At 31.1% G+C, this 25827-nt stretch overlaps 1 protein-coding gene and 1 long non-coding RNA gene across 2 annotated transcripts; one reads left to right on the top strand and one right to left on the bottom strand.

Moving 5' to 3' along the window:
- Window positions 1-11161: 11161 nt before the first annotated feature.
- LOC132722707 (uncharacterized) lies at window positions 11162-13428 on the bottom strand. Its single transcript, XR_009624651.1, has 5 exons — window positions 13263-13428; window positions 12342-12479; window positions 11929-12059; window positions 11617-11774; window positions 11162-11301 (listed from the first exon to the last, which is right to left on the bottom strand). It is a non-coding gene; the product is annotated as an uncharacterized LOC132722707 (long non-coding RNA).
- Window positions 13429-14867: 1439 nt separating this feature from the next.
- Window positions 14868-18164, top strand: LOC132722706 (uncharacterized). The gene is made up of 6 exons (XM_060707232.1): window positions 14868-15023; window positions 15877-16016; window positions 16819-16957; window positions 17247-17377; window positions 17546-17703; window positions 18033-18164. The coding sequence occupies exons 1-5, from the start codon at window positions 14966-14968 to the stop codon at window positions 17684-17686; spliced, it is 609 nt and encodes a 202-aa protein (XP_060563215.1). The 5' UTR covers window positions 14868-14965; the 3' UTR covers window positions 17687-17703; window positions 18033-18164.
- The last annotated feature ends 7663 nt before the right edge of the window (window positions 18165-25827 follow it).

Below are 25827 nucleotides of genomic sequence, written 5' to 3'. Positions count from 1 at the left end.
GAAATGTTTATTTTGGGTCAATGTCTGTGAAAATTGTATATTATAATACCGGTTTACACGGGGAAACAATAGTTTATTATTAGCATAATTTTTTATATGTTTTAATTCAATGGCTACTTTTTGTAGATATTTATCATTCAAATTTCCTTTGGTATATATAAAAAATATTATGTGCAATTTTGAGCTTTCTGTAATTAAATCTCTTCGCTACAATTTGACATTAAATGATGAAATAAAGGAAATTAAGTTTTTTTATAGACATTTTATTCATTTACAAACAATAATATGCTTTTTTACATAAACGTAACAGAAAAAAAATATTTAAAGGTAGTATTCAGTCAATAGGTTTAGTATCCCAACTGCACATTTTCCATTCGTATGGGTGCACTGAAAAAATAAAACATTCTTTTAAATAAAACTGATTTAGGCTTGAGTATCCAAACTTAAGTCTCATGAAATCTTTTAAATTCTTTACGTGAAACAAATCTGCATTTAATTTTATATGCCTGGATTTTCTCTGCAGTTATATAACTGCCGATCAATTTATTTGTAATATCTAAATATGATATGATCAAAATATCATTGTTTATTAGAAAATAGCGACTGACTTGATTATAGCTGAAACATTTAGGGAAAAAAACAGACAAGAGTACATCATATCTAAAATATAATTTAACCATACAAAACTTGACAATTCAACATAAAACACACCATTTAAACAACAAGGTATAAAGATCCTCTCCAAAAACCTCCACATTTCTCACTTTTAGCACCTTTACAATCATAGTCACATTCGCTGTCAGGTGCCTTCTGTACATTTGTTAAATGGTTTCCACAAAAACAATGCGAAGAATACTGCAAATGAAACGAAACGTGACATTACTAAGAGTACAGCATAAGGAATAAATACCCGGTATGGTCATGATCAACAAAATTGAATAAAGGAATTAGATCGCATAAGTTACAATTAAGCCATCGTCTGTAAATAGAACGAATGCACTGTTAGCCATAGTTATTTTTCATATCTATCACAACAGACGGGTATACATGTCTATAAATTAAATAATTCTAGAAAATTATTCGAGAAACGTTTTGTATGAAAACAATTCCGAACATTAATGAAATTAAACACCTAAAAGGTATGATAAACGGAAACTACGCCGCTTCTTGTCGCCGACGGTAAATACCGAAAATGAGCGGAAAATACGTTTATTCACGATGATTTAGTGGGCGGGAAAATGGGCGGAGCTTATTTTATCTCCTATTGAAAAACGTGTTAAGCTGTATTATGCTGATCTGAATCATGATGGTTCGACAATGTAAAGCTAAGAATGTAACTTCTGTTTTGAGTATTCGAACACTTGGTATTGCTACTATCAGTTAATGTTTTGTCGTTTAACAAAATGTTACTAAACATAATTCACTTGCATGATTGCCTACAATCAACATCAGCGGACTTTAAAGGAATATAGGCATATAAGTTTTAAAACGTTGTAGACACCACATTTCCTGGAAAAAGAAACTTAAAAAAACCCAAAAAACACCAGGTTACATACTGTCTGAGGTTAAATATTTTTCAAGGAAGTGAAAACTATTGAAAAGACTATATTCAACGACAAATAAATTTTACTGATGGTATTCCAATTTGCATAGGAATGAGTAACATTTACAGTTAAGCTGCTACCTTACCACTTTCAAATTTTCAAGTCAACATCTGATAGAGATTTTGATACGACTAATTACTAATACAGACCAAATTCTGGCTGTTGTCTTTCCTAGTAGTACTATTATATTAGTAACCTTAATTCTAGCGTATGACTTGACAAGAAAAAAAACTTTTAACAATAGTAAAATTATAACCAAAGTTGTATGTACCCTTTCGTACATAACTTTTTATTTTTACCATATATTTTCCCATTTTTCCCATTTTGTTTTTCAATAAGTAAAATTTAAATGAGTCCAAATGTATGTATGTTGATTATCAATTTATGTATACCTTGTTTATTTTATCTCTTAGAAAGGCATCACTTACAAAACTTAATAAATATTCTGTGTAGTACTTCATGTACATAAAAGTAGTTCTCTGTTTTTGATCATATAGACAGCAAATCTAGACAGCAAATCTAGGTAACAGCTAATGACAGCATGTATACACATATTTTAGAGGTGCTATTGATTCAGCACAATGCATAAAAAGACCTTAACCTACGCCAGCTTACATATATTTAACAATAAAAGGCTAAATCACATCCTATGACTCAAAATACCTCCCAATGGAGGTAAACAGAGTTGCCAGGATACACTGAATATTTATTTCAACATTAAAATGGGACAAACTCACAAGTTTTGGTTATACAACGGAATTATCGATAGTAAACTTTGCATTGTTTCGTGGTTATACACTTGGTCAAAAATATGAGTTTTTCTACAACCCAACATAGTCCTTTAAAGAAAGAAGGCACAGGCTTATTGTTCAGTTCTCTTTATTCGTGTTGCCAAAAGTGCCTTCCATGTATCGCATTCTAGTACTATTTGCTGAAGGTAAAAAAAAGATATGCTTAAGAGTATTGCCGTGGCTCACAAAACCCTATCATTGATATCAATGAATAGTGGTGTGTGTCATTATATATGGGAAACATTTCCTTATGTTATTTCACCAACTTTAGTTTTTGCATATTATTATGCTCATTATCAGTATATACGTTGTTACATTTTTACATTATATCTTAACCAATTTTGCATTACTTGAATATCCTGTACTAGAATACGTTTTAACAAAAACAGAGGATGTTCAAAGTCAAGATTGATGTAACAGTTTCTGTATAATTTGAAATATTTTTGTACCAGCAAGAGTTACCTCTCTTTAAATTCTGCTTTCGTGAAATTGGCTCCGCCTATTAATTTTCGTCTATTTCCGAGATAATTCCATATATGGAAGTTGCAAAATCGTTTACAAATGTTAATCGCGTTAGAATGTAAAAGGAAAGTGTGGTGTTGTAAACCTGAGTGTGTCAAGTTGATGCAGTTACATTCTCAACGTCATGATGCACAACATTAAACGTATTGTGTACGTTCTATCGTTTACATTTCTACATGTCGCAAATTTGAAATTATACATTTATAAACACAGTTTGCAATTTATCTAAGTTGCGTGTTAACAGCTTTCAGTTTATCAAATCGAGATAATCAAAATACTTAATACCAGTGCAGTATGTAACTCTCGGATCGACAATTAGATTTTTACTTATCTGTTTAGTAGAACCGAAGTATGCATTGTCAAGTTTCAAAGGCTAGATTTTTGGCAACGAATAGCCTCTATAATTCTGCGGTTGTCGATCTTTCATGAAACGAGCTCAATTTAATCAATTTATATTTACATTATGCTTCAATTTTCCTTTCTATCTTTTTCACTTTAAATCCTTTTATTGTCTGTCTTGGTGTAAAACATATAAGTAAGCGAGAGAGAAGTCAGGAAGTGCTTGAGGAAAATTCCGAAATATAATTTAAAGCCTTCAGATGAGCGAAAATGTTTTAATAAATCATTGTGAAAAATGTACTAAAATTTTAGGAAAAGTATAAAGATTCAAGATTCAAGTAATAATTTACATTTTATGATCGATTAATTGTGATTTTTTTCATTAGATGTAACTATATTTCTACTGCGTTACTAACGCAGTAAGGGCATTGTTTTGCATATTTTTACATCTTTTTGCAATTAACGTGGGTTGTAAGTGCCAATGATAATGTGTAGATTACTTCCGTTTGGTTACTATACAATATTATACATTTAATTACATTTTCAAAATATTCATGAAAATAAGCATAAATCTGGAGGCGTGCTGCTTTAAAAGACCTCGGATGCCCTCCCGTGAATTATTTCAGCCACGAACGGGCACCTGAGTAGAACCACCGATGTTCCGTAAGCAAGCTGGATAGCTTCCTCACAAAAAAGTATCTAAAGTCCCCTTCGAGATTCGAGCCCACAGCAGTGTGGGTTTAAGTAAAGATATATTATCATTTTTTGTATAAAAATAGTTTCAAGTTTTAAGTTTATAAGCATCCTCAGCAAATCAATTGCCCTTGGCCATTTACAAAGAAAACACATGAAGTATAGCAAAGACATACAAAACAAAACAGTATTGTATCATAGTTTGGAGACCTTTCTGTTGAAAATGTGTCAGGGTTAAATCGTATACATATACATGCACAGTGCGTTAACTGGAGTGCGGGTATTGGTTACCCGCACTCCAGAGCATGCCCATTGATTGGCTCATTTATGCTGGGGTTTACATATTGTGACGGCAGAGAAAGGGAAAGCGACAGAAATATCATATTCAGATGTTCGTTCATTGGTTCATTTTTGCCGGGGTTTCACATTGTGACAACAGGGAACGTGTTTTTATGTTTGACTATGATACAAAAGAGAAAGAACACCAAAACACTCGGTAATCTGATTAATACTCGGGGGCTACGCCCCCTCGTACAAATCAGATAACCTCGTGTTTCGGTGCTCTTTCTATTACTTAGCAATTCAAATAGTCCATGAAACAGTTACAGTTTCAAGGTTATTTTACTCAATTAAACAAATTCTTTAACAAATTTCGATAATAAGATCAATTTCTTTATGTTGTTACAAACGTAATACTATTAAATTTATTCACTGTAGGTCACGTATTTCTGACGAATTTCTGAGTATTTGTACAATATGATATTTCGTTTCTGTTAAACTTTGATTAAACGTTAAATACATTACAAATTTTCTCTATTTAACGTACTAAATCTGCCTAAGTCTATCTCTATATTTCAATTATTTTCTATGCATATCATTGCTAATCTAATCTAAGTAAGTTTCATAGCTAAATGCTGTTTTAAATTTTTTGTTAAAAAATTTGTGAAATATATTATTTTACGATGTATTCCATATAAAAACAATAAGTTTAGATGCATATTATGCCACCCCATCTAAGCAAAATCTGTATTCGGGACAAAATATTTCTTACGGTGCGAGTCAGGTTATCGTCGCTATGAAAAAAAGTTAATTCATTCAAGTTGTACTGAAACTTGCTGAAAGGTTAAAATCAAACAACCTGACATCATCAGATTATTGGAAAATATTGAAACAATTTATCAAACCAAATATACAAAATAGCAACATACCAACTATCACTGACAACGACAAAATATACACAACAAACATTGACAAAGCCAATGCCTTTAATAACTTTTTTCAATCACAAACTGTACTTGCTGATAACAACAAACAACTTCCAGAAATTGGAAATTGTTCATAATCACTTAGAAAACATAAATATAACACCAGTCTCACCAATACTTAAATCACTATGCGTAGGAAAAGCGGAAGGTCCAGACCTCATAAACAATAAAATCCTAAAAGAACTCTCTCAAGAACTTGCTGAACCACTTTGTTGCCTATTTAATCATTCTTTACAGTCTGGTAAAGTTACTTCACAGTGGAAATTAGCCCATGTATGTGCTGTGTATAAAAAAGGAGATCCTCAAAATATTTCTAATTATAGACCAATCTCACTTCTTAGCACTCTTAATAAAGTAATGGAAAAATTATTCACAAACATGTTAACAACTTCTTTCTTGATAACAACACTATTACTACACTCCAGTCTGGATTTGTTGCCAAAGATTCTACTGTAAATCAACTCACCTCAATTTATCATACTTTCTGTCAAGCTCTTGATGAAGGCAAAGAAATTAGATCGGTATTTTGTGATATTTCAAAACCTTTTGACCGGGTCTGGCACAAAGGTCTAATACATAAATTGTCTTAAACAGGTATATCTGGTAAACTTCTTGAATGGTTCAAATTAAGACTATTTATCTGATCGACAACAACGAGTTGTACTTTCTGGATCTACTTCAGACTTACTTAATATCAACGCTGGTGTTCCTCAAGGCTCACTATTGGGACCTCTTCTGTTTATTGTCTATATCAATGACATTGTCTTGGACATACAATCAATCATTAGACTGTTTGCTGATGACACATCTCTTTATCTTATCGTTGAAAACCCTATCACTACTGCTGAAATCATGAACTCAGACCTTAACAAAATAAGTAATTGGGCAGATACATGGCTTGTCAAGTTCCATCCGAGCAAAACAGAATCAATTCTTATAACTAAAAAACATCGATCACATAATCATCCACCTCTTTTTATAAATAATATTCAAATCTCTGAAGTAGAATCCCATAAACATCTTGGAGTTACGTTATCCAACAACGGGTCCTGGTGTGAACACATTTCTAATATTAAACACAAAGCTTGGCAAAGAATCAATATCATGCGGAAACTTAAATTTACCCTAGACAGAAAGTCCCTAGAAACTATTTACTTCTCCTTTATTAGGCCAATATTAGAGTATGCAAACGTCGTATGGGACAATTTGACACAAAAAAGGAACATGAATTAGAACAGATACAGTTGGAAGCAGCTCGAATCATAACTGGAGCCACCAAATTAGTCTCACTATCAAATCTGTACAAAGAAACTGGTCTTGAATCTCTTAAATCTAGAAGGCTTAAACACAAAGAAATAATGTACTACAAAATGACAAACTTCCTGGTACCACCATATTTATCTTCTCTAGTCCCTGAATCTGTTGATGATGTCACTCCTTTTAATCTTAGAAATGGCCATAATACCAATAACATACATTGTAATACTCAATTCTCTTCTAAATCTTTTCTTCATTCTACGATCAGTGAGTGGGACCAACTACCCATGGAAGTCAGAAATTCAGAAAGCATCGCCATATTTAAGAAAAAACTAAAATCTACACTTTCAAAAGTACCCATATACTATTACCACGGTAACCGTAAGTCCCAAATCTTACACACACGACTTAGAACCCATTGCAGCATTCTAAAGGAAGATCTCTTTTCTAAAAACATAATTGATGACCCCTTCTGTCAGTGCGGTGAGATTGAAGATTCATGTCACTTTTTTAAAAATTGTAATCAATTTTCCCGCCAGAGAGCCATTCTCAAGGAACAGCTTCAACAAAATAACAACAGTTACATTGTCAACTATATTGTATGCCGACAGGTCTCAGCGATGAAACAAATGCCAAAATATTTGATCTTGTACATGAATATATCTCTAGCACACAGCGGTTTTGTCTTGCCTAACTCCTTACATAATTCATAAACAATATAAATAGTGTAGTTACGAACGTTTATCACGTGCTTTCATTATTCAACATTCTTTTAATTTCATCCATTACTATATTATCATGATTTATAATTTGTCTCTTATGTACAATAATAATAAGATACTAGGTCTTATATCCAGGATGTAAATACTCCTGATAACCACAACAAATCAAATAATTTATATTGACACATAAGTAAAAATTCCTTTTCCTATATAAAGAATTACCACAGACATTTGCTGTGCAAAACATCATCCCATTCAAAGACAATGGCCACTTCTTGTTCTCTGAGTTCTAAAACTATCCTTCTAAAACTAGTCCAATAATACTAAGAATTCATCCAAGTCATCTAAATTAACATCATAAAAAATAACCACCATAAAAACAACAATTACAAAGAAACCTAGATATTTCAGTTCCCTTTGTTTTATTTAGGGCGAAAATATAATGAAATATAGGGCAATTAAAATATCCCAAAAGCCAGAAAAGCATACAGAGTATATTTATTATAAACCAGAATGAACTAACAGGGTATTTATCATGAACCAGAATGAACTAGTGTAGCGGAAAATGTCTCAAAATTAGATTAGATAAATCGCTTTGTTTCGGATATGTAAATATGAACATGCTTGAAAATAGTATCTGTATCAGGGATATCTGGGTTACCAAAGAGAAGAGTATGAAAAATAATGTTGAAATTGTTAAGACTTTGAAATAGTTTTTCTTGTGTATATGTTAAAAAAGTGGAAGTTCCATTTGCTAGCATTTACATAACGGTGTAGGAAATATATATATCTTTTAAGAAAAAGTTGATCTTTAAGAAGCTGCATTATGTGCGTAAAATTGCGTGTAATATTTGAAGGTTTCTATCACCATAATAGAAGTATTTTGGGACTTTGGGGTAGATTGCTAGTTGTTGTCGATAAAATTTGAACATTTAAAGTGTTGGCAAATTTCGTATGTTAAGGGGTAGGTTGTTCCACTCACGTATGGCAGCTGGGAAGAAATTAAAATATAATGAAATTCTTACTGATATACCGATTGTGTCATATGAGATTTTTAAGTTGTAGCGAGTATTTGTTGGATCTGGTATTGGGGAAGCCATGTATTCGGGTGCTCCGCCGTATTTAATTTTTGAAAAAAAAAAGAAAAAGAAAAAAAAAATGTAACAAAACTGTCTAAGGTAATGACATCATTGCTTTATTGTTTCCAACTGACTTCATCTTTATTACTGACGTTTTTATTTACTGTAACGTTCAGTGAGAGCTAATGAATGTCTTGCGTAAAATGTTTTGAATGCTGAGTGGTATCTTTAAGAATATGGATGATGTTTTTTCTTAACGTTGTCTTTTTACTGGAGCAAACCCAATTTATCATAATTATGCGCGCGTGTGTGTGTTTTTTAAAATTCTTTTCCAAAGATACCGAATACAGAATATGACTTCTATGTCACCCAGAAGCACAACTGAACATTTATTAAAACGTTCTGAATGTTACTCTCTGTAAAAGAAATGGAAACGCCTCTTCACGTCTTTCTTAAAGGATGCAGAAACCATATGCTTTTTTATCATTTTTCGGATGATTAGCTCTAAAAATTGAGTGAAGTAGTTGATACCTCAGCAAAATTATAATCCGTTACAAAGTATTCCTACTGCTTTATTCAAGGTTTCAAAGAAGCTATGCTGCAAAGAACTGTTTTATTCAAACAACATTTCAGATCTAGAAGCAACAAGAAAACTATGTTGTAGTTAGTTAGCAGATGCTTATTATGTCATATATGAATATATGAATAAAAGCCTATAGATTCTATGATATTACCAAATGGAGTTACAGCATATAAAAGCAATAATAAAACAATCTTACGTAATGTATGTCAAATAAATTGATTGCATGATTTACATGTACTTATTTAATTTTGATCAACCCGGCTTAGTGAATTACATAAAAAACTTCATTTTCTTCATTAAAAATGATTAATATATGAATTATAATTGCTATAAAAATGTAAGCGCAAACGCGTGGCGGCACGCGTACGTTTTTTAAAAATGTATTATTAACGACGTTTTTATTTACTTAAACGCTCCGTTAGAACTAATAAATGTCTTGCGTAAAATGTTTTGAATGCTTAGTGGCAATTTTAAGAAAAAAAAAAAAACAAGTTATAATGATGTTTTCTTTTTTTAACCTTGTCTTTTTATTGGAGCGAACCCCATTAATTAATATAATGTTTATGTGTGTATGTTTTATTAAATTCTCTCCCAAGTATACCAAAACGAGAGTATGACCTCTTTAACAGTTAGAAATACATCTGAACATGTATTAAAATGTCGGATTATAACTTTTTTTCAGAAAAAGAAATGATAAATCGTTCACGTCCTGTCCTTAAGTATGCAAAAACAATGCGTTCCTTATTTTCAGATTATAGGAGCCGCGTCATGACAAAACCAACATAGGGGCGTTTGCGACCAGCATGGATCCAGACCAGCCTGCGCATCCGCGCAGTCTTATTAGTATCCATGCTGTTCGCTTACCAACTCTATTACAAGGAGGCAAACCCATTATGTTGGTTTTGTTGGTACGCGGCTCATATAAGTTCTGAATAAATGAGTGGAGGTGCATGGTTGACACGTCAGCAAAATCAAGACCCGAGCATTTCTTACTGCATGACTCACGGTGTCAAAGCCATGCAGTAAATGTGTGTTTTAGTCAAAAAGCATGGTGTACTTAGGCAGAAAGAAACAAAGTTGTAGTTTGTCAGCAGAGTGCTTGTTACGTTAAATTATCAGATATAGTTATACAGAAGAAATGTAAATGTATATAAAAAGTACGCACAAAAGAAGATCAGTCAATTTTGCAATTAGATACCCGATGTCTATCACCCTTTTCTAGAACGGATTAAAACTTTTATTATAGTAATTGTACTAATAATTGATTTGGAAATCGTTATAAACAATGAAAATATCAGACTTTAAGCAACAGACAGAATGAGAGACGATTAAAGTACATTTTTAATGTTGTGATCCTCACAAAGCATTATTTAAAGCTACATTATGCTCAAATTTGATATCAGATGATTTCATAGTGTCCTTTAAAAGATTGTCAGTTTTTATATAAAAAAGACAAGTAATAGGGAATGCAGCTTCCCAAACTTTGTTTATACATTTACCTATTCAAAGTAGACATAGTCATGAAGAAATTACTAGATTTCAATAAATTTCTGCAATAAAAGTATTTACCCAAAGATGAGCATAGTACTTAAAATTTTGCAGGGAGCATACCCCTGTATACGCATCAAACGTAAGCAATATAACAAAATAAAAAAAAATATGTAGCATTGGTCTTTACTCCTTTAGTCATTGAAAACTAATTGAAAATAATACTTTATAGGATGTAAAGGGATATAAGTACTGTACTTAAATGCATGTTATATCGCAACAATTTAATTTTGGACACATCCATGTCATTAAATTTTCTGTAACTATAAAATTGCACTTGTAAATTTCATACAAATATGAAATTGATTAAAAAACGAACTTTGTGGTGAAAAAAATCAAACATTGATTTTATTATCCATTTCGAATGACAGGAACAGCAGCTGTCAAGTGCCGTGTGTCAGTTATAAAATGTTGCCTCTTCATTCAAGATCATTGATGCCAGTGTTATTAAGTGTTGAGAATTGAGTACTGCTTAAGTCGGTGCTAGGGGCGTGAGGGATGTTGCACTTATTCATTATCCCTCATGTACAGACTCAATCAAACCGAGTCTGCAATTTTTGTTGTGGTCAATGATCCCGAAGGATCACTTTGTTTTCATATTTTCATTGTAATGTTTATTGAAATTATTAAGAGGAACTCAAAACATATAAATTCTTTGAAATCATTGTATTTCTTTTTTGTATTTTATCGTAATAGAAAAGAAAATGCTTCATTGGACTATACAATTAAATGATGAAATAACATATAAGGAATACAAATTCATATTGATGTATATTTATTCATTTACAAATTATTTTACATCACGAATTAACAACATAAATCTTATACTATGAAATTCAGTCGTCTTCTTGTACCTAATTCCAAGGCATTTTTTTCTTTCTTTCTTATATTGGGTAGACTGAAAAGAGAACAAAATATATTCTACATGTTTATAACACACATCTATATGAGATAAAAATTAATTATTCAATGTTTTCAAGTTTCATATTCATTAAATTTCAAAATCTTTCTCAACATTTTTCTCAAGCAGAGCCAAACTAACAGTTGCTGTAGGATATTTAGATTAACAGTTCCAAATATAAGTAACATTGCACCTTGTTTTTACTTGCAACATGAATATACTATAAAAAATAAAGTACCATTCCATCAATACGAAAGGAGTTAAGCAATGTGTTATGAAAGTCAAAAAACATCTCTCAATTAAAATTCTTACCTTAATGTATTTAAAACCTAGACAACAAGGTATAATGATCCTCTCCAAAACCCTCCACATTTCTCACTTGTAGCACCCTTACAATCATAGCTGCATTCGCTGTCGGCTACCTTCTGTTCTGTTGTTAAGCTGTTTCCACAATAACACTGATTAGAATACTGTAAGCAACAACAAAAACACGACATGTTTAAATCAACAACAACAAGTAATAAAAATAAAAAAAATAATAAAAACACAAAACCACAAAAAAAACACAAAAAAAAACAACAATAAAACAATTTAATGATGTATATTCTAATCTAGGACACTTACCTGAGTTAAAGCATATTTTAGGTTGTGACCTTTGCAGAAAGCAATACATGAAGCCGTCGTCATCTGGTTGTTATTGGTAGATTGTTCATTAAGAATTCTGGTATTGGAGTCAACATAACATCCAAGATATCCTGTATGGCAAATGTAAAATCCATTACAATTATACTGATATATCGTTTTCCCCTAATACTCAATTTATAGATTGTGATGTACATTTAAGAAATTGTAAATTGATCTTAAGTAATATTTTGAATTGTATAGATTTATTCTGGGCTGGTTATTTTTGACACCACATGTTTTTACTAGTATTCATCATTACATTGAGCTTTAATCTTTGAAGGTTTATTTGTTTCAAAGTATTTATCATTTAAACGTTGATCGTATAATCAAACAAATATCATGTATTTACTCACTATGCGTGTCATACAATGATATTCTCCAAAAACCACCGCAATTCTGGGCGGCATTTCCATCACATTTATGATCACATTTGTTTCAGGACGTTTTGCGTATGGTCTTAATTGTGAACCACAAAAACATTGGCTATTAAACTGAAAAGAAAAATCAGCTTTATTTAGGCTTTTCATTGACCATGTCTTGTCAGTATCACTTTAAGAACGAAGCACATCAAAAACATTAAAAAAGAACCATAAAATGTCAGAACAAGTCCCCGTCAAAACAATAATAATAATAATAATAATAATAATAAAAATGATAATAATATAACGATAATTATTATTAATTAAAAGTCTTTAAAATAAGAAAACAGCAACAACAAATAAAAAATAAAACAACAGCACTTTTCAAAACACTCAAGAAAAAAGTAAAAAAAATATGAAAAAAGTAATAAATTGATATATATGAACATAAACATTACAACAACGAAATAACACAAACTACACATGAAACCAGATTTTAACCAAAAAAAAAGCATTTAAAATTCTGTGTATTTAGAAAAACAATTATTTTCATATTTTTATTGTGTATTTAAAGAGCGTTTTGTATAGCAGTTTCAAATAGCAGTGTTACAATCATTTTCAATTTTAAACATTTTATTAGACATAATGGTATGTTTAAAATTATACAGAACACACCCGGAAAAATAATTTGTCATCTCATAAATATTATTTGCATTGTATGAAAAAATACGTTATTTTTGCGATGAACAGGTTATAATTGACTCCTAAAGCTTTTATCAAATTAGGCAATAACATTGAATTCCCTTATCATTTTAATATTACTATAGATTTTTTAATTTATTTTTTTTTTCCAAGGAAAATATGTAAGAAGATTTTGCTAATGAGGCGGTATAGAACAGTAATTGCTATATTTACCTCAACACCTGCAAATAATGTTCGCTCCATGCTGCATCTTTGCAAGCATTTCTCATCTGTCATACCGCCAGACGTCATTGTACCCTCTAAGATCCTTGTTGAATTGTCTTGGAAACATCCTATATAGTTAGGACCAGAAGCTACAAGTGAAATAAACAAATTTAAATATTCATATCTTTGTTTAATGTCACAATTGGTCATATAACATACTCGAACTTAAAGTGAGTATCCTTTGTCACCAGGGCAGTCTGTACTTCAACTCTTTTTTCTTTTTTTTAATTCAACATTTAAACTTTGAATGGATTGTCTCACATTCAAGGTAATCTATCTAAACAAAAGATCAACAAAATGTATGAATAAATAGAAAACATTTTATGCTTTATGCTGAAAACTTTGATGTATTTGATATTTTCCTGTATTATTTTTGTTATTATAATTTATTATAACTAAGAATCTTTAAACTGTACAGTGCACCTCTCTCTTCATTTAACAGCTTTCTATGTTTTTCTTTTTATACTTTTATTGAACAGCATGTAATTAAAAAAGAAATTAATAAAGCAACAAATCGATAAACGTAGCAGGCAATTTAAAATAATAATAAAATAATAAAATTATTGTCTTGAATAAATATACGTAATTGAGTAAGTTAAAAAGGACATAAAATAACTCACATTAAAATGTATAATTATGCAATTGGCAGCTAGAATGAAATGCTTAATTTACCAAACATTTTAATAACTGAAGTATCTATTAAATTTTTGTACACTCAAAACATAGTTTTACACTTATTTTTTTTTCTATTTATTCAATACTTCTGCAAAAGTTTAAACAACTGTTTTTTTTTTAAATGAAACTTAAAACAAGTATTCATTTAATACAAATAAATATATTCTTTCTGATTTTTGTTAAAAATGCGTGGGTTCGATCCCCGGGAGATGCTTTGGTAGTTTAGCGCGGAGGAAGGGAGTCTAGTACTGGTGTAACTCTCCAGGAACGATGGTTAGGAAACTACCCGCCTATATCACTGAAATACTGTTGGGAAAAGGCGTAAAGTGAAACAAACAAACAAACAGTCTAAAATTGGGGGCTACCAATGGGGGAAACGTATTTCTATATTCTAATATTCATCATTTTATACTGATATTAACATTTGGTAATTTCAAAGTATATCTAAGAATGAAATAAAAAAATAAATTTGATTGTTTTTTAATCAAACAAATATCCTTAAAAGTTTGTATATTTTACAATTTTACGGGTTTTTTTTTCTTTATAAGAGACCAAACGAATGAAATTACCATATCGTACAAACAATAATGCAAATTACAATAACAAAATATTAATTAACATTTCAACGGTAAAATGCAATATCAAACACGAATGCGTCTTCATGTTCATGACAAAAAGGTGAAATAATTGTGTCATAAGACATAAACAATACAACTCCGTAAGGTAAACAACATTTTTATGATTTATACGCTTTCAAGAGTGACCTTGATATGAAGAATATATTAAACTTTACGGATTACTATCCTTTGTTTCTCCAGAGGCCTTTGGGAAAATGTTTTTTTTTAAATATCATTTGTTCCGCCAAAACTGACGTCAACATGTTTAGCAGCCCTATATAAGAGGCAAAGCGTGAACACTTCATACATATCAAGACTCATCTACCGAAGGATTAGTTCATTTTTCTAAATAAAGGAACAATGGTGACGAGTGTTATTTTGGCGATCGTTGTGACAGTGTTCGTATCAGCAACTTACGGTATTTAATGTTTTGTTTATTTTTTTTTTTTCGAATATTTTACAATATACATGTACTTAAAATCTTATGTTTTGTTCTGGCATTTTTAACAAAAATCAGAAAGAATATATTTATTTGTATTAAATGAATACTTGTTTTAAGTTTCATTTAAAAAACAACAGTTGTTTAAACTTTTGCAGAAGTATTGAATAAATAGAAAAAAAAATAAGTGTAAAACTATGTTTTGAGTGTACAAAAATTTAATAAATACTTCAGTTATTAAAATGTTTGGTAAATTAAGCATTTCATTCTAGCTGCCAATTGCATAATTATACATTTTAATGTGAGTTATTTTATGTCCTTTTTAACTTACTCAATTACGTATATTTATTCAAGACAATAATTTTATTATTTTATTATTATTTTAAATTGCCTGCTACGTTTATCGATTTGTTGCTTTATTAATTTCTTTTTTAATTACATGCTGTTCAATAAAAGTATAAAAAGAAAAACATAGAAAGCTGTTAAATGAAGAGTGAGGTGCACTGTACAGTTTAAAGATTCTTAGTTATAATAAATTATAATAACAAAAATAATACAGGAAAATATCAAATACATCAAAGTTTTCAGCATAAAGCATAAAATGTTTTCTATTTATTCATACATTTTGTTGATCTTTTGTTTAGATAGATTACCTTGAATGTGAGACAATCCATTCAAAGTTTAAATGTTGAATTAAAAAAAAGAAAAAAGAGTTGAAGTACAGACTGCCCTGGTGACAAAGGATACTCACTTTAAGTTCGAGTATGTTATATGATAAATTGTGACATTAAACAATGATGTGAATATCTAAATTTGTTTATTTCTCTTTTAGCTTCTGGTCCAAACTATATAGGATGTTTCCAAGACAATTCAACAAGGATCTTAGAGGGTACAATGACGTCTGGCGGTATGACAGTTGAGAAATGCTTGCAAAGATGCAGCATGGAGCGAACATTATTTGCAGGTGTTGAGGTAAATATAGCAATTACTATTCTATACCGCCTCATTAACAAAAACTTCTTACATATTTTTCCTTGGAAAAAAAATAAATTAAAAAATCTATAGTAATGTTAAAATGATAAGGGAATTCATTGTTATTGCCTAATTTGATAAAAGCTTTAGGAGTCAATTGTAACCTGTTCATCGCAAAAATAACGTATTTTTCATACAATGCTAATAATATTTATGAGATGACAAATTATTTTTCCGGGTATGTTCTGTATAATTTTAAACATACCATTATGACTAATAAAATGTTTAAAATTGAAAATAATTGTAACACTGCTATGTGAAACTGCTATACAAAACGCTCTTTAAATACACAATAAAAATATGAAAATAAATGTTTTTCTAAATACACAGAATTTTAAATGCTTTTTTTTTGGCTAAAATCTGGTTTCATTTATAGTTTGTGTTATTTCGTTGTTGTAATGTTTATGTTCATATATATCAATTTATTACTTTTTTCATATTTTTTTTACTATTTTCTTGAGTGTTTTGAAAAGTGCTGTTGTTTTATTCTTTATTTGTTGTTGCTGTTGTCTTATTTTAAAGACTTTTAATTAATAATAATTATCATTATTATTATTATCATCATTTTATTATTATTATTATTATTATTATTATTATTATTATTATTATTATTATTTTGACGGGGACTTGTTCTGACATTTTATGGTTCCTTCTTAATGTTTTTGATGTGCTTCGTTCTTAAAGTGATACTGACAAGACATGGTCAATGAAAAGCCTAAATAAAGCTGATTTTTCTTTTCAGTTTAATAGCCAATGTTTTTGTGGTTCACAATTAAGACCATACGCAAAACGTCCTGAAACAGAATGTGATCATAAATGTGATGGAAATGCCGCCCAGAATTGCGGTGGTTTTTGGAGAATATCATTGTATGACACGCATAGTGAGTAAATACATAATATTTGTTTGATTATACGATCAATAACACGTTTAATTGATAAATACTTTGTAACAAATAAACCTTCAAAGATTAAAGCTCTCAACGTAATGATGAATACTAGTAAAAACATGTGGTGTCAAAAATAACCAGCCCAGAATAAATCTATACAATTCAAGATATTACTTAAGATCAATTTATAATTTCTTAAATGTACATCACAATCTATAAATTGAGTATTAGGAGGAAATGATATATCAGTATAATTGTAATGGATTTTACATTTGCCATACAGGATATCTTGGATGTTATGTTGACTCCAATACCAGAATTCTTAATGAACAATCTACCAATAACAACCAGATGACGACGGCTTCATGTATTGCTTTCTGCAAAGGTCACGGACTCAAATATGCTTTAACTCAGGTAAGTGTCCTAGATTAGAATATACGAGATAATTAAATTGTTTTATTTGTTGTTGTTATTTCTTGTGTAGGGCGGTTGTTGTTCTTTTTTTTGTGGTTTTGTGTTTTTATTTATTTATCTTTTTATTTTGTTGATTTAAACATGTCGTGTTTTTGTTGTTGTTTACAGTATTCTAATCAGTGTTATTGTGGAAACAGCTTAACAACGGAACAGAAGGTAGCCGACAGCGAATGTAGCTATGATTGTAAAGGTGCTACAAGTGAGAAATGTGGAGGGTTTTGGAGAGGGTCATTATACCTTGTTGTTTAGGTTTTAAATACATAAAGGTAAGCATTGTATCTTACACAATTGAGAGATGTTTTTTTGACTTTCATAACACATTGCTTAACTCCTTTCGTATTGATGGAATGGTACTTTATTTTTTATAGCATATTCATTGTGCAAGTAAAAACAAGGTGCAATGTTACTTATATTTGGAACTGTTAATTAATCTAAATATTCTACTGTAACTGTTAGTTTGGCTCTGCTTGAGGAAAATGTTGAGAAAGATTTTGAAATTTAATGAATATGAAACTTGAAATCATTGAATAATAAATTTTTATCTCATATAGATGTATGTTATATACATGTAGAATACATTTGGTTCTCTTTTCAGTCTATCCATTCTAAGAAAGAAAACAAATGCCTTGGAATAAGTACAAGAAGACGACTGGATTTCATAGTATAAGATTTATAATGTAAATTCATAATATAAAACAATTTGTAAATGAATAAATATATATATATATAAATGAAATTGTATTCCTTATATATTATTCCATCATTTAATGGTATAGTCCAATGAAGCTTTTTCTTTACTAATGCAATAAAATACAAAAAATACAAATATTTCAAAGAGTTTATATGTTTCGAGTCCTCTTACTTTCATAATTTCAATAAGCATTGCAATTTAAAATACGGAAACAAAGTGATCCCTCGGAAGCATTAATCACAACAAAGTTATTTGCAGACTCGGTTTCATTGAGTCTGTACATAAGGGATAATGAATAAGTGCAACATCCCTCGCGCCTCTAGGACCAGCTTGAGCGGTACTCAATTCTCAACACCTAGTGCTGGCATCAATGATCCTGAATGACCAGAAAAATATATAATACAACAACATTTTACAGCTTACACACGGCACTTGACAGCTGCTGTTGTCAGGTGACTTCCTGTCATTCGAAATAGATCATAAAATCAATGTTTGATTTTTTCGCCACAAAGATCGTTTTTTTTTAAATCAATTTCATATTTGTATGACATTTACAAGTGCAATTTCATAGTTACAGAAAATTTAACGGCATGGATGTGTCCAAAATTAAATTGTCGCTATAAAACATGCATTTTAGTACTCACATCCCTTTATATCCTACCATTTTCTTTCCTATCAGTTTTCAATGACAAAAGGAGTAAAGAATTTACCAATGCTTATTTTAATTTACTTCTATTTTTTAATTTGGTTATATCACGTTCGTTTGATACAGGAGTCAGCTCTCTGCAAAACTTTTACTATGCTCATCTTTGGGTAAAATACTTTTATTGAAAATATTTATTGAAATCTAGTTTATTCCTCTGACTATGTCTACTTTGAATAAGTGAATTTATAAACAATATTTGGGAAGGTGCATTCCCTATTACTCGTCAAGTTAATTTGGTCTTTTCTTATAAAAACTGCCAGTCTTTCAAATGATACTAAGTAATCATACTGTGGTCACATATAGTGTGTAAAGTTTAAAACGTAATATATTTTCTTTATGTGTTTTCAAAAGATGTTTATTTTACATTTACACTGAATTGTAATTATTAGTTTTTTTTTTCAAATACCAAAGTTGAGCATAATATAGTTTTAAATAATGCCTTGTTAGGATCACAACATTAAAATGTACTGTAATCGTCTCTCATTCTGTCTGTTGCTTTAAGTCTCATATTTTCATTGTTTATAACGATTTCCAAATCAATAATTATTACAATTACCATAAAAACCATTGCTTAAATTATATCCTTCTAAAATATATGCCGAACTTCAAAAATAGCATTGTATAAGAAGTGTTCGTAAGTTTACAGTTTCATTAATACATTTTTAATACGCACCCCTGAAGTCCAAGAGCATTGTTCTAAGACCAATGAATCCGTGGTATTCCCAAGAACTACATGATGCTAAACATTTAAGGCGTCAGGTAGAGCGAAATTGGCGCTTGACTGGATTGAAAATTGATCACTTAATTTATAGAAACCAATGCGCTGTTACGAATAAGCTTCTAAATATGTCCAAAGTCAAATACTACACTGAGAAAGTAGAGTCATGTGGTCGTGATATGAAAAACCTTACCAAAGTGGCCCGGCATTTGATTGGTGCAAACACAGATGTTGTTGTGCTGCCATCTGGTAAACCTGCAAACGTTCAAGCACAAGAATTTAGTGACTTCTTCGTGTATAAGGTTGAAAGCATACATAATGGTATAGCCGGGACCAAGTCTCACCAACAAACAGACAATTTGTCCCTGAAGCACCTTTCAATGGAGAGCAATTTTCAAACTTTTCAGTAGTCTCTGATGTGGAAATTTTAAAAATTATTCGCAATTCGCCAAACAAATCCTGTGAATTTGACCCCATTCCAACATGGCTGATGAAAGATTGTTTAAATGAACTATTACCATTTATCACAAAAATCATAAACACTTCACTTGAGAGGGCCTATGTACCACCCGCTTTTAAAAGTTTTAGAGTCAGACCTTTAATAAAAAAAGTCAGGGTTGGATCAAGAGGTAATGAAAACTCCCGGCCTGTATCTAATTTACCGTTTGTCTCCAAAATTCTCGAGAAAGTTGTCGATTCCCAACTTGAAAGACACCTATCTGCACATAAACTTCATGAAGAGCGTCAGTCTGCTTATAGACAGTTTCATTCAACAGAATCTGCTCTATTATGTGTACAAAATGACATTCTCCGTTCTCTTGATCAGAATGAAGCTACTGGTCTAGTAATGTTAGACTTATCTGCTGCTTTTGATACGATCGACCATAGTACCCTCCTTTGCCGGCTCGAACAACACTTCGGAAGAGTAGGAAACCTTTACAATGGATGAAATAATATCTGTGTGAGCGTCATCAAACTGTCTGCGTCAATGGTGAACTGTCAAAACCTGTACGTATATGACATTTTCTGTGCCACAAGGGTCCGTTCTTGGTCCGAAGAATTACATCATGTACACCAAACCTGTGGGCGCGATCTGTCGGAAGCATAAGCTTTAACATCATTCCTACGCTGGCGATTCGCAATTGTACATGACATTTAAACCAAAGGAAGCCATTTCCCGCAATGAGACCTTGCGACGGATTGAAGCATGCCTGAATGACATCATAGTATGGATGAATAATAATTTTCTGAAACTCAATGCAGACAAAACAGAGGTGATCGTCTTTGTACCAAAACGAAGTGATGTTGAAGATCTTACTGTAAGAGTCGGTGATTCTGTGATAAAACTATCAACAACAGTTAGAAACATTGGCGTCGTATTGGACTCTCATTTAGACATGGAACAACATGTGAACTTAATGTTTCATGAAAATACGACAAATAGGTCAAATTCGGAAATACTTGACTGTTGATTCAACCAGAACCTTGATAAACTCGTTAGTGACATCAAAATTAGATTACAGTAATTCGTTGCTATATGGATCTCCAAAGTACGTTCTCAACAAGCTCCAAAATGTTCAAAATACGACTGCTCGTGTTATTACCAGGACACCGCGAAACTGCCACATAACCCCATATTTAAAGGAACTACATTGGCTTCCTGTGCACATCAGAGTCGAGTACAAACTCCTTACATAAGTGTTTAAGGTGCTTCATGGACAGGCACCTACGTACATACGAAACATGCTAGACCTTTATACACCATCCAGACAACTTAGGTCCCAGAATGATTGATTAGGAGTAGCACTTGTTGTACCGCGTAGTAGGACTGTGTCTTATGGTGATGCGCAGGCTGGTCTGGATCCATGCTGTTCGCAAACGCACTATGTTTTGTCATGAACGGCTCATATGGTTTCTGCATCCTTTAAGAAAAGATGTGAAAAGACGTTTCCATTTCTTTTAAAGAGAGTAACTTTCAGAACGTTTTAATAAATGTTCAGTTGTATTTCTGGATGTTAAGAAAGTCATAATTTCTCCTAGGTATGCTTGGGAAAGAATTTAGAAAACAACACAAACATAATTATAATAAATGGGGTTCGCTCCAGTAAAAAGACAAGGTTAAAGAAAAAACATCATTATAACATGTAAATTTTTACTTAAAAAAAAAACACTCAGCATTCAAAAAAGGTTTACGCAAGACATATATTAGTTCTAACGGAACGTTAATTAAAGTAAATAAAAACGTCATTTATAGTATTTGTTTGACAACCAACGAGTACCGCAACGCATTCGCGCTTTCAGTTTTTTTAGCAATTATAATTGATTTTAACGTTTTTATTAAGATTAAGAAGATACAATTTCAATGTGTATTTCATCAAAGCGGATCCATCAGAATTAAAAAAAAAACAACAACATCATGAGGTCAATTTATGTGACATGTATTGCGTTAGGTAGTTGTGTTACTGTTCTCATGAACTGTATTTGAACTTAAGATTTCATTTATATAGTTTGCATATTATGCTTATAATATATGCAATAACTCGAAAGGGTCGTGTTTAATAACATTATTTTAAATGACAGGAAATATTGTTTTTGTAATACGACATAATCTTAATTCGGAAACAATAAACGACCGTTAAAAAATACATTTTACCATTTTCTCTATTTTAGATATAAAATAACATGTTTTGGCTTCATACGAAGTAATATATTATGCCTTAAAACACACTATAGGTTGGTCACTTGTATAGTGTAATTGAAAACAACTGCAGTAAAAAGGACGCGACTGAACTTGACCTTTTAATAGGGATTGCAGCTTCCCATACATAGCATTATTCATTATTTTATTAAAATAAGACATATTCGGTAAGATTTTTAATAAATTTCTGTGATTAAGATATTTTACTCAAGGATGAGCATAGCATATTCGTAAACTTCTCATTAGCCATTTTAAAATATTTTATTTAATGGTAGTTATAAACTCAATGTAAAGAATAGTACTCGCCATTCTAATTTTTTTTTTTTTTTTTTTTTTTTTTTTTTTTTTGTGGGGAGTGGGGAGTTAACTGATGGAGGAAGGCCTCAGGTCCCTTCCGTGCATTATTTCACGGCCACGAACAGGCACGTGAGTATAACCACCGACGTTCCGTAAGCCTAGCTGGAATAGCTTCCTCACATGAAAGAATCCAAAGTCCCTGTCGGGATTCGAACCCACAGCGGTGAGGGGCAAGTGGTTTGAAGTCCACGACCTTAACCGCTCGACCATGGACGCCCCAAAATAATAATTTAATGGTAGTTATAAACTAAAATGTAAAGGATAGATCTTGCCGTTCTAAAAATAATATAATGGTAGTTACAAAATAAAATGTAAAGGATTGATCTTGCCAGTCTAAAATAATAATTTAATGGAAGTTATAAAATAAAATGTAAAGGATAGATCTTGCCAATATGAAATAAAGTGTCTAGGATAGTTCTAAAAAATGTGTATGTAGTTCTTTAATTTTCTAGTTAAATTCCAAATACTTTTAAACCCCCCCCCCCCACACACACACCCTTTCCGAATCTCCTACCCTTTCCCATGTGCCATTTTTCTTTGTGGGCCTATTATTCAATCATATATTTGTTTTCTTTGATTTCCTTATCAGTTACAAGTTATTTGCTTGTCCTTGCAATTTCTTGCGACCTGTCCAGCTTTTGTTTGGGTTCCTCAAATTGCACCTCAACAATTACAATTAGATATCAAAAAATTAGCTGCGTCGGCAGAGAAAATGGCTTGTTGGGTGTCTTTAATCCATCTAAGGTCCGAATCAATTTTTTCATCTCAAGAAAAACGAAGAAGTAATCACAAACCCACTTCAAAATGCTTAATCAAAAATATAACAGAAGTCAATTGAACATAAAACAAAACATGTGGCGTTTATTTTTATCTAACAATGGTCAATGACACTGACAGAAATGAATATGTAAGTTGATAAAGCATGGAAACAGTTTAACATAATGGAGACAATATTTTTTATTTGACCGTAAATCTTTAAAAATTAAGTTATAATACGTCGGTTTATAGACCAATTCTTGAATATGCAGACATCGTTTGTGGACATGTATTTTAATATGAAATTGATCTCTTAGATAAAATACAAAAAGAATGTGCCAGAAAAGTATCGGGTGCAACATGACTTGTTTCTATAGAAAATCTTAAAGATGAAGTCAATTGGGAAACAAAGATAGAGCAAAGATGTCATTACAATAGACTTTTTTTTAATTAAATACGGCGTAGCAACCGAATACCTGGCTTTGCCTATACCAGATCCCACAAACACTTGTTGAAGCCCATACCAGATCCCACAAATACTCGTTACAACTGTTTCATGAACGTCTTTGTTTACATGATTTGTATTGCTATTACTATTTTGTAGTGTATATCTTTGCCATACTTCATGTATTTTCTTTGTATTGGCCAAAGGCTTATAAACTTGAAACTTAAAACTATTTTTATACAAAAAATATAATACATATTTACTTAAACCCTCACCGTACTTAAACCCTCACCGCTTTGGGTTCGAATTTGACAGGGACTTTGAATTCTTTTTTGCTAGGGAAAAAATCCCGCTGGGGCTTAAAGGGGAAGTCGGTGGTTCTACCCCAGGGGGTTCGTTCGTGGTGAAAAAAATCACGAAAGGGCACCGAGGTCTTTTTCCCCCACCCGTAAAAGGGGAAAGTCGCAAAATTTACTATACCGGTGTCGGGATGAGTAAAAAACCCAAAAAACAACAAAAACTCTTTTACTTAAACAAAAAGTGTTTTGTGTTTTCTCTTCTTGAATTTAAAATTTCCTCAAAAATATTGCTTGATAAAATCATACCAAACGTTTTTTTGTTGTTTTTTTTTTTCTTTCTTTATTTATTTTTTTTCTTTCTTTCCTTTTTCCTTCCTTTCTTCTTTTGTTTCTTTCTAACTTTCTCTCTCTTTTTTTTTCTTTCTTCGAAAGTTCACAATTTATGGGTTTTGCTCCAGTAAAAAGACAAGGTGACAGATATAATCCATTTTTCATGTTGATAATTCTTTTTAAAGTAACCTTGTCAGCATTTTAAGCTTATTAGCATATTTGAGCTGCGTCATGACAAAACCAACATAATGCGTTTGCGACCAGCATGGGTCCAGACCAGCCTGCGCATCCGCGCAGTCTGATTTGGATCCATGCTGTTCGCTTACAAACCCTATAACAAGTAGAGAAACTGATAGCGAACAGCATGGATCCTGATCAGACTGCGAGGATGAGCAGGCTGGTCTGGATCCATGCTGGTCGCAAACCCATTATGTTGGTTTTGTCGTGACGCGGCTCATTTATTAATTCTACAGAAACGAATGCGTTATTTTACAACGTACTGAGTGACACAATTATATTTTGAGAAATTAAAGTCATTTCGTTAAAAGTTCAAGGAGTAACTCTAAACGTTTTAGGAACAAGAAGTATCTGTGTTATATAATAAATAAATGAATTACAGTTTCAAAACACATGGCATACTTTTATGTCACTATTTTTTGTTTTGTTTTGTTTTATCTTTTCTTTTTATTTAATCCATTGTTTTTCGGGATCTTTTTTTGTTCGTTTTTTTTACGTTTCATTTTTGGATTTTGTTGTTTCTTTGCTTTTGTTGTTTTTTTTTGTTTTGCTGTTTTTTATTCATTGTTTATTATTATTATTATTATTATTATTATTATTATTATTATTATTATTATTATTATTATTATTATTTTTCCTCTCATTTTGACGACATTTTTTATTCTTTTACGTAAATTGTACCAATGTACGTTTATTTATGGTAAGTTTTATATTCACATAAATTAACCATCTGAAATATTGTGTTAAAAAATATCTTAATCCAAAAAAAAAACATTTTAATCAAATTCAACCTCTATTCCCATTTTATTAAAAAAAAATACGAAACCAAATATCAGATTTGTTTTATATTGCAAATACATGCATATATAATTGTTCAAATGATATTTATACTTGATCATATTTAAGGATAATAAAGTTCGAAAGATATTTTAGTTTTAAAGCAGCACGGCTCCAGGTTTATGCTTATTTCTATGAAAATTTTGAAAATGTAATTAAATGTATAATAGTATATAGTAACCAAACGGAAGCAATTTACACATTATCAATGGCACTTACAACCCACGTTAATTACCAAAAGATGTCAAAATATGCAAAAATGCCCTTGCCGCGTTAGTAACGCAGTAGAAATATAGTTAAGCATAATGAACAATTA

This window comes from Ruditapes philippinarum, unplaced genomic scaffold (genome assembly GCF_026571515.1).
Source record: "Ruditapes philippinarum isolate M1 unplaced genomic scaffold, ASM2657151v2 ctg5817_1_1_1_1, whole genome shotgun sequence".
In the NCBI taxonomy this organism is placed as follows: domain Eukaryota; kingdom Metazoa; phylum Mollusca; class Bivalvia; order Venerida; family Veneridae; genus Ruditapes; species Ruditapes philippinarum.
This window is presented reverse-complemented; position numbering and strand designations above follow the sequence as displayed.

What these genes read in the sequence shown, in the direction of transcription:
- LOC132722706 (XM_060707232.1), top strand. Translation starts at nt 14,966, where the DNA reads ATGGTGACGAGTGTTATTTTGGCGATCGTTGTGACAGTGTTCGTATCA. An exon ending in GTTCGTATCAGCAACTTACG is followed by an intron (nt 15,024 to 15,876) that starts GTATTTAATGTT and finishes TTTCTCTTTTAG; the next exon opens with CTTCTGGTCCAAACTATATA. An exon ending in CATTATTTGCAGGTGTTGAG is followed by an intron (nt 16,017 to 16,818) that starts GTAAATATAGCA and finishes TTTTCTTTTCAG; the next exon opens with TTTAATAGCCAATGTTTTTG.